Source organism: Chlamydotis macqueenii, chromosome 7, assembly GCF_036417535.1.
Source record: "Chlamydotis macqueenii isolate bChlMac1 chromosome 7, bChlMac1.mat, whole genome shotgun sequence".
Classification (NCBI taxonomy): Eukaryota; Metazoa; Chordata; class Aves; order Otidiformes; family Otididae; genus Chlamydotis; species Chlamydotis macqueenii.
The window spans coordinates 25,828,753-25,845,845 of record NC_141562.1 but is presented as its reverse complement, the minus strand read 5'-3'; the positions used below and the strand labels follow the sequence as shown (position 1 = coordinate 25,845,845).

At 43.9% G+C, this 17,093-nt stretch overlaps 1 protein-coding gene across 4 annotated transcripts in view; it reads right to left on the bottom strand.

The window, feature by feature from the left end:
* SUFU (SUFU negative regulator of hedgehog signaling) overlaps positions 1-17,093 on the bottom strand; it is a 96,203-nt gene that overhangs the window by 21,059 nt on the left and 58,051 nt on the right. For 3 of the 4 annotated variants that reach the window (XM_086752055.1, XM_086752058.1, XM_086752057.1), the window contains 4 exons: positions 16,325-16,481; positions 14,695-14,806; positions 3,939-4,073; positions 2,312-2,450 (listed from right to left, as the gene is read on the bottom strand). In XM_086752055.1, the coding sequence (XP_086608181.1) occupies positions 2,312-2,450; positions 3,939-4,073; positions 14,695-14,806; positions 16,325-16,481 (543 nt within the window). The remainder of the gene's footprint in view (positions 1-2,311; positions 2,451-3,938; positions 4,074-14,694; positions 14,807-16,324; positions 16,482-17,093) is intronic. The other variant, XM_086752056.1, reaches the window with a different exon arrangement.

Below are 17,093 nucleotides of genomic sequence, written 5' to 3'. Positions count from 1 at the left end.
CCAGCTGCGCTGGTGATACAGACACCTGTCTGGTAGGAATGGCACTGGGACCTGCCAGACTCCTGTCATCTGCTAACCCTCCGCTGGAGCCAGCGACTCTCAGCTCATTGCTCAGTTCGGGCAGCGGGGGCTGACAGACTTGTGCAGCAGCTCTCCAGCCTGTCCCACCTTGGACACACTCCACTTCAGCCCACAAGATGTAAACAGGAGGTACTGTGTTTAGTCTGCAGGTTTGGGCTTTCACTGTACCAAAGCTGAGGCTCAAGAGAAGTCTCTGGCTGCTGCGGAGTTTAAGTCAGGATTTTTCAGGTTCTTATTCCTCCCCTAAGATAGGGAAAAAGTCCACAGGAGGAGACACCTGCCATCTCTCTTCCTCTCCATGGTCCAAGCATTTACTTGTCTTTGCAAGAGGCCCCTGCATTGCAGTGATCTGCTCTCAGATGCCAGCTCTCCTTGGAGCTCATTGCTGTGCCTGGGGTCCCAAGCGAAGGAGAAGGAAAATCCTCTCTGGGCCTTGCTGTGAAATCTTTGCAAGGCTTGCCAACTCAGTCAGTCCAGCCTGCAAGGGACTAAACCAAACACAGCTCACCTCCTTGGAAATTTTATGCACCACAACTTCTTTTACTTCTAAAGCAAAGCCACATGAACCTCCCTTGTCCGCTCTAAACACCACAAGGGACTGCTGAGCACGGATCAAGCCTCCCGTTGCACATTAAGCCAAGAGCCTCTGACAGTCTCACATGTATCTCACACAACCGGGTGCTCCTCCTCTTGTCCCAGGCTGCTTTTAGCCTCCCTTTTTTCCCCCACCCCCACCCTGAGTCTGCCCTCCTTCATTCTCATCACAGGATGGGGCAGGAGCCAGCAGCAGAGCCAGTCACATCAAATGAGAAGATCCAATACGTTGACCTTGTGTAGGAGACAAGAGAGGGAACTTGGTTCTCCCTACCCCTCGAAGCCAGCAATTCTCCATTCTTCCCTCCCACCTACTCTAAAAAACTTCCATAGTTTTCAGTAGGCATGGAAGCAAACAGCTTCATAAGGGTTAATGGTAGTTACATGTCGGAATGGTGACCTAATTATTGCCATTCTCCACTGTTTAGAGGTTACCTGACTGCTCTACACATCAATACATTTTGAGATGTGATGTAAACGCAAACAAACACTCTTGTGTTTGGAGTTAACACAGTCACAAGATCCTGTGTATCATGTGTTGGCAAGCACAGGAACCAACAGCAAATGACCCACCCTTAAACCTGACCGTTTGCTGTTAATCATTACAGGAGTGTTGCACTTGCCAGTCAGTACAATCAAAGCACACAAGCTCTTTGAAAATGCCTACACACAAGATGATTCTAGCCAAGATCAGCTCCTTTAAAAGTCGTACAAATTTCAAGGTATGATGTCCTCCAGACGTATGAATACAGGCCTTGAAAACAAGTCACTGGAAGGTTAACTGCAACACTGCAATGCTAAAACAACCCCTTGCCCTACAAACAGAAGGGGAGGCGGGAATGCCACAGTAATAGTGAAGGCAGAGATATACTGCATATGCATGTAGTCCCTCAGAGATGGGCTTTAATGAATAAACACATTTCCCAAAGCTTTTTTCTTTTTGTAGTATGTTTATAACCATGAAGAAATTCAAGGTTAGAATAGCGCTATGCCATCATATTATTAGTGCATCACTGCTCCGTAGGGCTGACCCTCAGCACCAAGCAGATGGGGAATTTCCAAGGAAAATCTGCGACACAGAAAAAATGTGGGTGCAGAAAATGTGTGGGTGCTTCAAGCAGCCATGAGCTTTTGTCAAAGAAACAACAAGAAAGAGCTAAAACTGAATGAAGCTGTGCTCGCTGTGCTGCTCTCCTGTTAGAGATGATGTAAAACTGAGATGTTGACTCTATAGGGTTCACAGTCCCACAGCTTTCTAGCTTTTCTGCCCTGGCTCCATTCTTGTTTAGGTCATTCCACTCTGCCTCCCCAAATTCCTTTCTGGAAGAAATCACAAGTAAATACAGCCTGTAAACTGTTTGCTGACTCCAGGAAATGGACACTACTGTATTCATAGATGATTTTAGAACTTTCCAGCCACTGCTTATCAATTTGAGTTCCATGAATATAAATAGTAACAGTTCACCATTATTTTTTCAGTCCATAATTACTGAAAATATTATACCACAGCTACAAGAGATGTTGCATCCAAAAATACAGGTTTGTTACACTTTTAAACCACATAAGCCCTTAGCAGGATCATTTTTAGGACACGGTAAAAGAGGAAGGGGTAGAAGAAGGAAGGAGGCTCTCTCACTTGTAACCAAGGTCCGTGAGCTGCATAGGGGTGCTCTTCTGTAGCAAAGGCTCCTTCTACTCCCGTTGATACAAATGTGATTGCTGTGTCCCCTGTAATACTTTTATACGTAAAGTGCCGTCCATGTAAGAGCCTTCCCCTGGGGAATAAAACACGTGTGAATTGAGAGGGTGTGAGCAGCGTTCAACAGAATGATGAAGATATATCACTATAGCTTCTGCCATAAGCATGGGAAACAATTTTGAAGGCAGCAACTATTAATTTTTCAGAAATATACGAATGATTTGCTCCACAAAGCAGGTCACAAGCCTCCTTCTGAGGCAGGGAGTTTCCCCTTATCTCCCCCCTTAATCTCAGGGCCTTGTTACAGAACTAGAATACATCTAAATCCCACTGCATGCCTATCCCCACGATGGGGTGCTGATGTATTTAAGGGCAGGGGACTGTCAGTCTCTCAGTAAGATGAAAACTGCAGAAGAGAATTCAGACTTCACATCATGTGGGAACATGAAGACGCATTTCAAAGCAGTCTCATCGGTGGGGCCAAACTTACCTACCATGACAATAACTAGCAATCAATTTCTCTGGTGCTTGGCAAATGTAAGCTCTATTACTTAAGCAAATGCTTAGAAAATATACAGAAATGACCATCTACGGTATCACTTCCCCTTTTTTTCATTCAGTGCCTTCCACAGGGAAAATCGTGGCTCTGGTATTTAGGCTCAGAGCACGTGACGCGCATGCATGGCTTCCAACATGCAAGGGGGGAAACTTCAGGTAACATATATGGTGCCCAACAGTCACAGTTGCTTGATGAGTTACTGCCGGTCAGCTGAGCTGTGGTAGCTGATGAGGACAGACTGCTCATGCGTTTGTAATGTAAAATAAAATATGTTCGTGTTAACCATCCCATTGGTTTCTCAACAGGCACAGGCGAATGTATACCTGCTGCTGTAACTGTGACACTATAGACATGTAACTCATTAAGCTAAAGTAACTCAATCACCTGCAATCACTTGTCTCTGCCCTACAGTTCATCTTTATGCTAAGGAGTACATTTGCCACAGATATTTTCAAAAAAAGTGCTGACTGAAATTGTGGAAACCTAGAAAAGTCACTTACAGTGGTATGCATAGCTTGAACCTTCAAAAGACAACGTGTAGAGTATGCATCCAATGTTTTGCTCCTTCAATCATGCAAGTGACATCATTTGTCAAAAAACACACTTGCACACATAAACTGACTGCAAACAGGCTTTGCATGACAACTTGTGTCTGAGTCCATAAGACAGAATCAGCAACTTAAGACTCTTTTTGACAGAATATAGTAAAATGTCCCTTCTTTATCACAGGCTTGCCAGTGTTAGTCTAATTTAAAAAATCCCTATACTAACCCTGTCCTATTTCAGCACTCAAAATACACTGGAGGACACAGAAAGAATGAGAAACAATCTTGCCATGATAAACACACATGCAAAGAATAATCTGTTCCTAACGTGTTTTGGCAAAATATCTCAGCTCTGGCCTTTAAAAACCCATAGCATGCATGTCTGTATGGTGAAACAATGCCACAAGGCAAAAGAGGCATGTTAGCACAAGCCGAGGAAGAGGAGGACGGCTTCACTCACCTTAAACAGAGGGGAATGAGAGCTCCGGACTCCTGGTTAAATTTCAGGTGTACGCTCTCCAGCTGTCTCGTGCGGATTAGCTCATGAGGAATGATTGCTGCTGAGCTCTCGCTTTCTAAACTGTCCTTACGGCTTCTAAGAGAAGAGACAAAATGCATATATTTAGGATCCCAGTGCTGTGTGCCCTTTCTGCTGAATTTCAGAGTGATTGTGTAAATATTAAAGGACAGAGGAACAAACTGTTATGAAGACCCATCTGAGTTTTCAACAGCCCTACAGAGACACAGCCTCCCTAGACTACCAGTCACACCATGCAGCTCTTCACCTTGATTTGATGACCTAGGATCTGAATTGGTGCACACACATGATGCATCCCTTCCCAGCATACAAGAAATAAATTTTCTGGAAAGAACTGATGCAAAACTACGCTCTCCAAAACCCCTAACCACTATAAAACTGCTTGGAAAAATTACTAGGTGGGCCCTCCCTCCTGCTTTTGCTTTGTCTTTTTAGGCAGTGGCCTGCTGGAAAGAGTTGTCCAGTCTCTTGTGTCCTTGCTCAAATATATTTGAATTCTAAGGCATCCCTGTACTTGTCTCAAAGTAATTTATTTCCACAGTTTAACCAAAAGGTTTTGAGAACACTCTGCCTCCACCAGCATGAAGTGCAACAGGCAAAAGACGGATTCTACGTGTGATGAGTACGACATCTGCAGATTGCTGGGCTGCTTTAAGACAATGCAGCTTTGCTTTCATATTTATTCATTCATTTCTGCAAGGCCAGCATATTGTGAAGCTACGACTAAAGGTTATGTTGTTACACAATCAGGAACTTTGCCAGACAGAATCCTGGTGTATCTCAAGATACTTGACCATAAACACTTTATATGTTCAAAGAGCATCATCGTAATCCCTTACTTGATAGTCCAGAAAAAAGAAAGAAGGATGGGGTGGGTTACAATTTTGGCAGATGACATGTGATGTGTCTGATATGTGATTTATATTTCTGTGACCTGGAGTTCCACATGAACTTAACAGAGGTAAGACTTTGTTAAGACAGTTTCTATAGCACAGAATCACCAGAGGAGGGGGACGGGAAAAGCGGGAGGGAGCTGAAAGATGCCATACTGCAATGTGGTTCCATCGTGCCAGACAGACCAAAAGCCACACAAGGCTATCAGGCTGTGGCTCCATTTGGGAACACTGTTAACACAAGCCTGGATCCTTCCTCCACCCAAGCGGAGTCATCTTTAATGTACATCTGGAAGTAATTGTAAAGAAACAGCTTGACCCTCATGAGCTGATTTAGATCACACCTCTACTTGATTTTACATTTGGGTGCTGTCCCAAAATTACTCCCATCCACCACACACACAGTAATACAGTTCAGTGGCTTCCAAAGCAGATCAGCTTATTGCCTCTGCCAGGTCACCTAGTCCCAGGTGAGCCTTTCACCCAGACTGCTGAGCTGCCCACTCTGAAATAAGGACATAAGCTAAACTGGTATTTCACAGTGCCTTCCTGCAAATACTCTGCATGGCCAGGTCACAGACATGCAGGGAAAAAAAGAGCAGCTCAGCTCCCTGCAAGACAAAAACGGTAAAACATGTCCCATGTTCTGCCTTAGCACCACACCAAAGCAGTAACAGACCCAGCAAGGACACAGTAGGTCAAGATACAGCTTATGCACAGGGTGGGCTGATAGGCTGACAGTCAGCAGAGTGTCAGTCTGGTGGGTTCACCCTGAAGCAAAGACATAACATGCTTTGTAGTCTATAGGTGGCACTTAAAGCTGTGTTTAATCTACTTTGGCAAACATTTTACAGCTCTTTGTAGGTGGGGTCTTCAAAGAGTGGAGTGGGCCAGCATTTTGCAGGCTGATTACCTGAGAAGTGCAGTTAGAGTTGATTAATGATCAGTTGACCTTAAGCTAAGCTTTGCCTCAACCTCCTTATCAGATCTTATATACACAGTGAGCTGTGGGAAAGTCAGCCTGTGGTCTACCGCTTCCAATCATTCATTTATCAATCCCTACCAAAAGGGCCAGCCATTAGCAACGCATGGTTTTCAAGCAGGCCATAAGCTTCCACTCGTTAAATGCAGTTCCAGACTTTACGCACCCTGGAGCGGATCAGGAGTTTTACAGCAATGTTATTGCCACAGACAAGAGACCGTGCCCTTCTCACTTGGATTGCCTAAGCGCGCTGGGCACGTCCCATAACACAGCCTCCCAGGTAATTGCTGGTGCAGGTTCATGTTTCAGGAGGACAGACAGCTGCAGAACAGTTCCTCACATCCCTGTGCTCCAAACCCTCCGAGCTGAAAGCAGGTTTTTAGGTTTCCACCATGTTAGCCAGTACAGCTGCTAGCACAATGGCGCTGTAGTCCAGAGGGGAAACGGCCGCTGGTTGTTAATGCAATAATAGGAATGACGACAATATTCTGGAGGGAAGTGGCACAGCTTTCTAAGTCTTATTAAAAACAGCAAATGCTGTTTGTCATTACACGCTCAAGAGAAGATGTTGACTAATATGTAACTATCAAACGGAACTGTCATGACTTTAAGGTTGTCAATAATTATGACTTCACATTAATAAGTAACCAGCCCTTCTGTCAAAAAGGTGAAGGACTGAAGCAAAATGGTAGTTAATACTTTGAATGACATGAAATTATTAATCCTTTCGACAAAACTTTTCCCAAAGAGTCACAGTCTCTATGTTTCTTGTTTCACTTTAGTGGAGCTCACACGATTTCAGCTATTTAAAGTTAAGGGCGAAATTCCAATAGCAGGAACTAAATAACCTTCTATCTAAGAGGCCACAGTGCCATCGCTTTCAGACTCTGGAACATGCCCCATGACACAGGGACTCGGCAAGATCCATTAAAATTCTCACTTTGGGAATGGAAATCCTTGTACTGACCCTTCCAAAGGGTGACAGCCCAAATGAAGGGTCAGCAGGACTTCTAGATTGTTATTAATAAAAAGTTCATATCGTAACACACATTGCCATCCACAGCTTGTAGTTTTCAGCCTCAGAAGAAAATGTAGAAAAAGTTTGCTTTCTAACACTAACATCCCTGGTTTTATGACTGTCAGTTACCCGTAAGCCTTTGCTTCCTCCACCCCATCACCAAATAAATCAGCAGCAAAAGCCAGTGGAGTTTTATTTGTTATGACTAAGATCTAGCTGACTATCATGTAAAATGCTGCAAACTTTGTCTATTCCAGATTTAATACTTCATCCAACCCACGCACAAAAAATTCATGTTTCTCAGTGTCCAGAAAAAACAAGCTTGCAAAAGCCAGGGCTGCTGCATTAGGAAAGGCAGTAGATCTAAATGGAAGCAGCATGCCGGAAATGCCCCAGTTTAAGGACTGCACATCTCATGTTTTGTGAAACTGGAGGGGAGCTGGAGGAGATTAAAGCGCATTTCCCTCTTACTGGGAGCTTGTGGGAGGTGTAAACGTGGGCAGTTGTCAGATTAATTCTTTAGATGATTACATTCTTTTTGTTTCTTTAAAGCTGTTTGTAGTTGGGTTTGATGTCTTCTGTTCTGGGCAAGTGTATTGCTGCAGTTACCAAGGTGACTTTAGCTGACTTTCAACTATTTTTTCCAGCTTGGGTTTCTACCAGTAGTCTGCTTCTGGGTGGAGGAGAGAGGGAGGAAATTATGTTTGTTGTTTGGTTTTTTTTTTTAATTTTTAAATCTCATGAATGCTGATTAACAGTTCATTAACTTAACCAAAGCCACATCTGATTTTTTCTTTTTTTTTTTCGGAGAGAGAGGGGTGATCAAACCTTTACAAAGGTGTCCCATGTGGCCTGCAGCTTCCCCAGACCTCTGTCAGCAGGCAGAAAGGGCCTGAGGAGACCACACGTCCCAGCGTGCCGTGTTCCTTCTTGATGTGAGCTGCCACACGCTGGAACCTGTAGCCTCCCAGGGGCCCTCTCTTTGTATTAAAGATGAGGGTGCCTGCAACCTGCTCAATTTTATGGCAATTAGCAGGAGCCTGTGGGGATCCTGGAAAATTGCCAACGCAATCACCGGGTTGCACAAAGTTTGGATGTCCCCTCCTTATAAGTCATGTTTATAGCAACCTCTTCTCAAGCAACCCCACTGGCAGTTATTTTATGGGATTCAAGAATAACCAGGTTGATGGGATTAAGAAAGGTTTATTTATTCTTGTATTTGCATTTTGCTTTATGATCAGAGTGCTTGATCTCATGGATCTGTCATGGAAAGAGGCCTCAGCTCTCTCCCAATCTCTGTTGCTGACATGGAACATAATTTTGCTGTACTTCCAAGTTACCCTCCCAGGTACCAAAATCACAAGGGACAAGCTGTTGGAAGCCGCCCACGGCAGGGGCTCTCTGTAGGAGTGGGTGCCCACTGCATCACTAACCTGAGTTACAGTCACTGCTCCTTGCTTCCTATGCACAAAACCTGGTGCCATGAGTTAGCAAATGCAAACCATTAGTGTAACCTTACACAGCTGGGAGAGAATGGTTGGACTACTTTTTTTTCCCCCCTCCTTTCTTCCCTTCCCAACTGTGCTATTTCAAAGCTCCTCACTCCCTAATGAAGATATGGTCAAAGATCACTTAAGTGCCGGCAATCTTCCAGTGTCTCTCCCACAGCTTCCCCTGAAGGGCAAACCAGCAGTTGTGGGAAAAAGCCCTAAGCATCTTGGCACACAGAGTTCTGGGACACGTCACAGATCCATCCAGGCAAGTGCAAAAATGGGAGGACAAGGTTACACAGCTCCTGCTGTGGTCACACTGAGACAAGGCTAGCTTGAGTGCTCAGACCTGGGGGCTCATCATCCTGGTTAAACTGGATGGTGAAGATGTTCTGTGTGCGTTTTCTGGCACAGAATGGCTCCAGGGACAATGCCAGTAGCAACAATCCTCTTGCCACTCACATATCCCTTTGGAAACCTGCATAATAACTACTGTCAGTGCTTGCAAGGGCCAGACTGTTCCAGACCTGCAGCTGAACCGGGACTGAGAGATTTAGGCTGTGCCACTGGCACCCTGTAGATTCATCGGCAAAGTCAAACAACTCTTTTTATGCTTCAGGTTCCTGTCTGTAAAACTGAGACATTTTTCCATGTAGAGTTGTTGCAAGGATTAAGTCAATGTTTGCAAAGCACTTTTGGATTCTTAGATGGGGAAAGCTATGCAGAAGTGCAAATGATTAGCATGGTGACCGCTCTGCACTTCTACTGACACTGGTTTTCCAGACATTTGCTTTCCTAGTTTGCAGGCTTGTCACCCAGCACTCAGCCTCACGCTGAGAGACACTCCCTAAAGTATATTGCCTCCCCCCATGCAGCATTCCTTCCTCAAGCAAGACACCACTGAATGGCGTCTCGATGAGAGAGTATGCCTAAATAAGCAGGACTGGATTGGAAACTTACTGCTTAGCGGTTGCAGAATGAGAAAGTCTAGCCAGAACTAGGCAGTTCTAGAGAACGCTGAAACGCTCCCCTTTATGTAAAAGTTTGCCTCCAAGAACTGAAGACAGGAAATCAGCTACACAGACAACAGCTCCCCTCCGCCCAAGTAAAGCAGCAATCAAAATCCAGTGCAAATGGGAGAAGCAAAATGCAGACTCGCCTCGAAGCAAATCCTACGTCTTGATACTACTGTCAGAGCTTCCTCAGAAATGCTGCCCACATGGAGTTTGTTAATGTGCATTAACCCAATGTTACTCACTGAAAGGAAAAATCAGCACGCCCTGTTTACCATGTCAGAGAAACTACATGGGCAGTAGACGCCAGTCCTGCAAGTGGTGCCACTGTTACTCATGCATTCCAAACCAGGCACACTGTGTGACAGTCTGGGTTCACCCCAGGAGGACTTCTGGAGTGACACAACTCCTCCCTCTTCCCACAACCTGAGATGCTCAGGGTGCAGTGCACCAGAAGGTCACAGCTAGGACAGTCCTGCCAGCCCCACCTGCCGGAGGGTTGTTCCCTGCTCTGTTTGCCAGGAACCTGCCTTCATTTCCCTGCACAGCTGGAAACACTTCAGGGCTGGATGGAATTAGCACAGGGGCACAGAACTACCATATGTTCAGGTTTCCCTAGACTCAACCTGTCTTTCTGCCTGGAAAATGAATGCAGATGGGATTTGAGGTCTCTGGGGCATCCATTGTGGGTACCGGACAAATGACCACTGTGCATAAGGGGACTAGTGCATGCATAGTTATCAGGGAAATCCCAGACAGAAATATGGGAATCAGGCATATTGAACCATACCACTTTATCCTTCTTGAGAAGATGGAGAGCGATCGACAGTAGAGAGATGCTGGAAAAGCCTTGTGCTTTGTCAAAGTAAGATAGCCTTGGAAGACCTTTTTCCACCACTCAAGCCCCACCTTCAGACAGCAGGGATGCATGTGGGCATTACTTGAATCCTGACACAATGAAATGTAGCAGTTACTAATAATTTTAGTAACACAGGCAGTAATGCAGTGTGCTAGCTCTAGGTTTCTACTCCATGCCTCAGCTGACAGGAGCAGTAGAACAGTCTGAGTCAGCCAAGGGGCAGAAAAACATAACTTTCAGCAACACTGCATGATCAAGGTGACCCTTGAGGGGTGGAAAAGGTCAAGTATTCCCCTATTCCAACCCTGGCTCTCATTGCAACTGTGCAAATTAACTCCTCTGTCCTCATCTGTGGAGATACTAGTCACCTACCTCACAGGAAAGCACAGAGCTAACTGCCAGGGACAATTAAAGGCTTGGTCCCAGAACTTATTACATCAAGAAATTAGACAGCAAATGAAGCAAGACTCCACAAGTGTCACTGATCTTTGACATCTGGAACTTCCAGACCACTGAGATCTTAACTGCAGCAGTGTTTAGTCTGACATCTAAACGTTTCTCATCGCCATATCCAACAAGAGTGCATCCACACAGTTTGGGAGACTGGGAGCCTTGCCTTTCTGTCTGCCTGAACAGCACCCAGCAAGCTGATGGGTCCCAAGAAATAAATAACACGCCACTGTAAAGTACATTTCTATTCATACACGCCTCATTTTTCCAAGCAGTAATCAAGAGTATTATGTTACCTATGGTCAAAATGATTAGTCATGTTTCCAAAGATTAATTTACATGTTCTTTTGTTTAATGCGTATGAACTGATTTAATGGCCGCTTATGAACTGAGCTAACAGTCATTTTGAGAAACAGATGTCCAATGCAGTTTTAGGCATTAAGAGTGCTTTTATTCATATCCTTAGGAGAAAAAGGGCTACGTAGTCTACAGTAATAACACTAATGAATCAAAGTACCACAGCTGCCCAACAGGGTTTTGACAGAAACCAGCTTTTTCTCAAAGGAACTTTTTTTTTTAGCACTCTGGGACAGTGAACAACTGGTAATATGCATGCTTAACATGTAAGTATGTGCTTTGCTGGAGCCAGAACACTGAATCAAGCCCTATCTGCAACCAACTATGTGAGGCTTTTGCATAAGCACTGCAAACTGTAGCGACACAAAGACAAGGAAATCTGTATAGAATTGGGATCCTCCACATTTCATACAAACAAATATTTGAAAGTTTGAGTGTTTCTGCTACTATTTTGTGATGCTGAATGCAGAACAGGTTGTCTGCTTTAAACTGATAGATTATTGTGTGTGGGTGGTAGGGTTAGGGTAAAAGAAAGGCAAGAAAGCCACTAGGAAAGCAGTTGGTGGCTGCAAATCTATGATAAATAAACAGCACATTCCTCTTCTGCACGAAGCCATTAGAGTCTATGTCAGACTTTAACATCCTGATGTCAGCTGGGTGCAAACTTGGCCTGGGGTTCTGCAGTGCTCCCTATGGAAAGTAGATTTGGAACAATTTGCCATGCCCCAACAGAGTGTTTCTGTCAAGTTCCTGAGGAGCCTCTAATGCACCAGTTATTCACAGGACCCTTGCAACGCACCACGGGTTTGATATTTTATGGTCTGGTGTGTACAGTGCAGGATATGATTACACACAAGCCTGCTTCCCATCAGCCAGCACCTCGTAATCATTAACATATTTATCCTTGTGGTGCCTCAAGAAAATGACATTGTTTTTAGTCCCATTTTATAGATTCAGAACTGAAGCTCAATAGCTAAATGACTTGCCTTTGATTTCACAAGATTTACAGTGAAGAATAGAACTGAGTCCTAGCCCTACTAGGCCCAAGTAAGGATCACACCAGAAGGACTAGATCTATGTGCAGTGCTGTCCTCCATCTCAGGTGCTTGTAAGTCTTATGAAATTACTATATCTGCACTGGGTTTTGTGCCTTTCATGTCTCAGCCTTGGCCACTGCAGGTACCTGTAGGGAACATGGATGTAAATATATCACTGCAGGTAAAAGCTGAACTCCTAAGTTACGTCTGTCTGCAGCAGCTGGAGACAAGTCTCGAGACGACGCTCATGTGCTTAATTGCATGTTGAGCAAATTTGCTCAAATGCATAAGACATGCTGAGACAGTGTATTAAGAAAGGCTAAGACGTAGTAAGATCTTCCTCTTCTGCTTCCTCTATACCACACTGTGCTGGAAAATATGTTGCCTGTTAAGTTCTAGCCACAATGCGGGTAATTATCAGGCCTGATTTAAGTATCAGTTAGTTAGAGGTTGTGAGTAAACACTGCTTTCAGCACAAAACACCTCTCTCAGCATGGTCAATGCATTGAACAAGTCCCATTGTATCTGCTACATTAATTGGGGAAGAGAAGCCTCTGCACAAGTAGAAAAAAGACCTTTTCCAAACTCCTCTCAAAGTAGTCAGAAAGATGGAGGAAGAAAGTATTAGGACACACTGCTGCTTTAAGTTGAGATCTCCTCTATCCTTCCAGTACCAACTATCACCAGAGTAACCGCTGACAAGACACACAGCTGATAGCTCTCTTTCCTTAACTGGATTCCTATTATGGAGAAACAGGCTAGCTATCAGTTTCCACAGTGGTAACTATAAACCTCAGAGAAATGTATTGATCTTCTAGCAGGCAAACACTGGGAACCAGCCATTCCTACTACTCAGGCTTCAGGTAGGGTGGGTGCACAGCTGCTACAGGTAAGAGAGATTTGCAACAAAGAGCCCTGTCACAGATACAAGGCTCTGAATTTGACCTGCCTTCCTCTCTGTCTCAGAACAGTTAAAACCCCAGGTAAATATTTGTGTGCTTCATCTTAGACCTCTGCTAACCTTTCACCACTCTGTCTTGAGCGTATCTCTGTTTATGTTACCCTGAATAACATAAAGCTTTCTTATCTAAGCAACAACTGCCTCCCAGCATTAAGGCTTACCCATCAGCTGCATCCCTGCCCTGATAGCCTAAACTTTTCTGGTCATCCCCAACCACTAAGAACTCAGAGCTTTTACTCATGCAGGAGCCCAGCATCTGTGAGAAATCCTGCCCAATAATTTTGAGCCTTCTAAGGCTAAGTGTGATTTGTGCAAATCAGATGGTATAACTTTATTTTTAGAGTGAGGCCAACGGGACCAACCAATGGTCCAATGAGACCAACCTTCAGGCAGGGAAGTATGACTCAAAATCCGAGTCAGGTCAGAATCTGGCTCCATATAATTACTATATAGCAAAAGTAAGATTATTCCTAGAGCAATAATAAAGCCACTTGAGATTTTTTTCTTTTAAGCACCAATATCTCATATTACTTACTAGTACACAGCAATTGATATAATACTTCCCCCAAAGGATTAGGCAACTCAGAAACATTCATATGTAAGGCAAATCAGAAGTCACGCACAAAACGGAACAAGAAAGGACATCAGAGTCCTAACCAAGTATAAGGAATATTTTTCTCATGAAATGCTTGAATCAAGAAACAGGAACTGAAACAGAGCAGGATGCTGTCCCTGCCTGGCACTACAGGAAAGAGCTGATTTCATGATGATCTTTACTCTTGGAACAAGAAAGCACAAATGTTCATCAGAGACTAGGAAACCAAAGGAAATACCAAGATGAAAGGGTGCACCAAAGATGCATGCCTTTCTGTATCATTTAGATGAAAACATTAACACTGATGGGGAGACATTTAACTAGCAACTGAAATAAGCCTCAGAGGGGAAGGAGAGAAACTCAGAAAGACGGAAGTGCAGATACTGCAGATAGCTTGAAACCACAGGTAATTTCCTACAGATTCACTGAAGTCAAAAGTTACAAATGAGATCTACAGGCTCACCCCACTTAAATCATCTGTTAGTCTACAGACTGTTACAGACCAGGGTGGTATTGGCATGTAACTACTGCCAGTACCTGTCTGCTTAAGCAAGGCAATATCAGTCACTTAAAAAAACCCTAAATCAACATTTTAACCAAGTTTCTTAATTATAAACCTGAAAACAAAATGCTCAGGCAAAAATATCAGCAAACACTCATCTATGCCACCTAGCTCTTTGGATACCATAGCACTGTTCAGCATAGTACATTTTATAGGGCTCAGTCCAGACTGATTTCAAATAACTCTACACTGTGAGCAGCAGGTCCTACAGAACAGTCAGAGTGACTCTGCATTAGCAAGGTTTTTCCAAAATTCCTTTCAAAATCTGCCCTCCTGAGTACTAGCCCATTAACCCGACCTGAACAACTCTTCTCCCTCTGTCTTTGTGCTTTGCAAGTATTTCCTGCTAGCCTTCCTCTCCCCTTGCCAAGTCTTTTCCCACCCAGCTTTAACTTCATTTTCCACACTGAGCTTTTTAGCCTCCCTCCTCCCACTATCTGAGTGTGCAGGGTGAAACTTACGGTGCTCGGTCGTGGTTCAACCCGTTCTGTCTTTGTGCATTTATCGGAGGTAGAACAGGTTTGCTGTTAATCTCAAGCCCTCTCCGCAAAGTCTCCCTGATTTGCTCTGTATCTGCAAAGAGAAACTTTTTAAACATGATTTAACATCCCCAGAAACATCACAGATACAAGGAGATGTCAGCTTTCTTTTTTTTAAAAGGGCTGTTTCTATAGTGTTTAATCTAAACTCTTCCCCTTCAGAAAGAAATTAAGAGATGCTAAGGGTTAATTCTTAACAGCTCTTATTGGACCTTAGGAGTTATTTCACTTTATAAAGTCAGATTGAACTCTCTTGGTTTGAGCTACGATGTTATGTCAGGCAAGGAAAGCTGGAACCTTTAGTACCGAGCCCTCCTGATGAGGAAATTCCGAGTAGTTTTGTATCCTTTCATAAATGAGGTGTTTGCTGTTTCTGCAGCTCTCTCAGAACCTCCTGACGCTTCCAACCTTTACACTGAAAGTCACTTCTCCCATTAGGCATAGCAAGAATTTCTTCCTTTACCAAACGAGTGCAAGGAGGTTCCCAAGTTTTTGCAATTGGCTTTGCAAATCTTTTGATCAATTTACAAGTTTCCAAAAAGAAAGGAATTTTATGCAGGGCAACCTTTAGCCTTAAGCTCACATTTTAAAATAAACTGCAAATTATGCAGTTCATATGCAGTCTTTTTTTTTTTTTTAAATTTTCCTACAATTTCTAATGGCCAAATATTTTAATAGGATGCTTTCCTACCTTTCTTAGAAATTTCTGCATTTTTTTTTTGAGAAACGTGGGAATCAAGTAGAGAAAAAAATATCCAAATTATTTCAAAATCTTTTGATGGATAAACAAATAACACCATGTATACCCATCTTGGGCTTTTCATTTGGAAAGCTGAGGGAAAAGAGCTTTTTTAGATCCAGTACAGTTCAAAATATTTGTACAGAAGCCACAAGGAACTCTATATGCATTCAAATATTTTTTTTTACCATGGACTTAAAAACAAGTATGATACCATTCCTGTGGAAACCATCATTAATTCCAGGAAATCTCAAGCCCTCAAATTTTATGTCACTTGACCCATTTCAAAGGTAACATGCATAATTTCAAGCATGTGTAATTGCATCTGTATTCTGAGATGGCATCTCACTGCAAAGGGGAACTCCACTGTATTTTATTTCTTCTTTCCAGAGTTCTGTATTTGCAAGAGTCACTTGAGTTCACCTACAGCAATGTGCAGTGTTAGTCTAACTTGCCACTCAAGAAGTCCTAATGTTAATAAGGAAACACAGCCTGGGAAACAACCTGGGAACATGCAGTTGCTTCACCTTGCAGGTGTTTGCACTCTGGGTTTCATCCAGTGCTCAGTTTAACTTTGCAGATTTGCATTAGAAATAGTGTAAAAATTGAAAGAAACATTTTGACAAAACAATTCCTTCCTCAAAGAGGCCACACCAAAATTCATTTTGCTCCCCTGAGACATACTGAGCCTTCCAGTAACTGTGGTGTTTGCTATGAACCCCAAGATGCTGCATGACTCAGCCCACTGCCCAGATCCATCAGAAAACAAGTTGAAAGGCCATGACAGTGACTTGGCCCAGGACTTCTTCTTACCTTTCCCGGAGAGCCGCCGCGGCTGGGTCCCAATGCAAATGCTCCTGCTGTCTTCGTCATCCTCCGGGGGCCGGCTGAGGTCATCCCAGGCACATTTGGCACTCACTCCACTCAGGTTTGAGCCATCTGTCTCAATCCCTTTGTCCACTCTCTCCTGCTTGAAAAGATCCAAAACCCCAAGACTTTTTGGGGTGTGGCTTGAACCTAAGCTGGAACCCACCCTGGCTCAACCACTCAGCAGCTCCTGCATCTTCCCCCTTTCTGGCCAGTTTCCACTCTCTGGCCCCCGTGCTAAAGGTGACTGCACACAGAGCTGAATCAGGGAGCTGGTCCGAACTGGAACAAACCTCTTCCATAGCAGGTTGGTCTGAACTCCTGTCCCTTCCCCACTGCTTCACTATGTGGCCCTGGTGGGCACGAAACAGGGAAAGACTGAGGTGGAAATCAATGGCCTGGGGTCAGGGTTGCTTCTTTCAGCCTCAGCTCCAGTTTACACCAACTCAAAACATTTGTGACACTACATTATACACTCCCGTGTGAAGCACAGCTTGACAGTCTATCTATTGTATGTCAACGATAACAGATCCCTGAATAACTAAACTTAAGCTTTCTTTCCAAGCTTACTAAGGAGTCCCATAATGAAAACAGCTCACAGAGAGACTCATCATTGACAAGAGTTCTCAATTTGCAAACTGCCTGGACAACCACTGCTTTTCAGCCTGCTGGGGAGTCTAGTAAAGGAAAAACACAGGTTTGTTCACAATGCCAA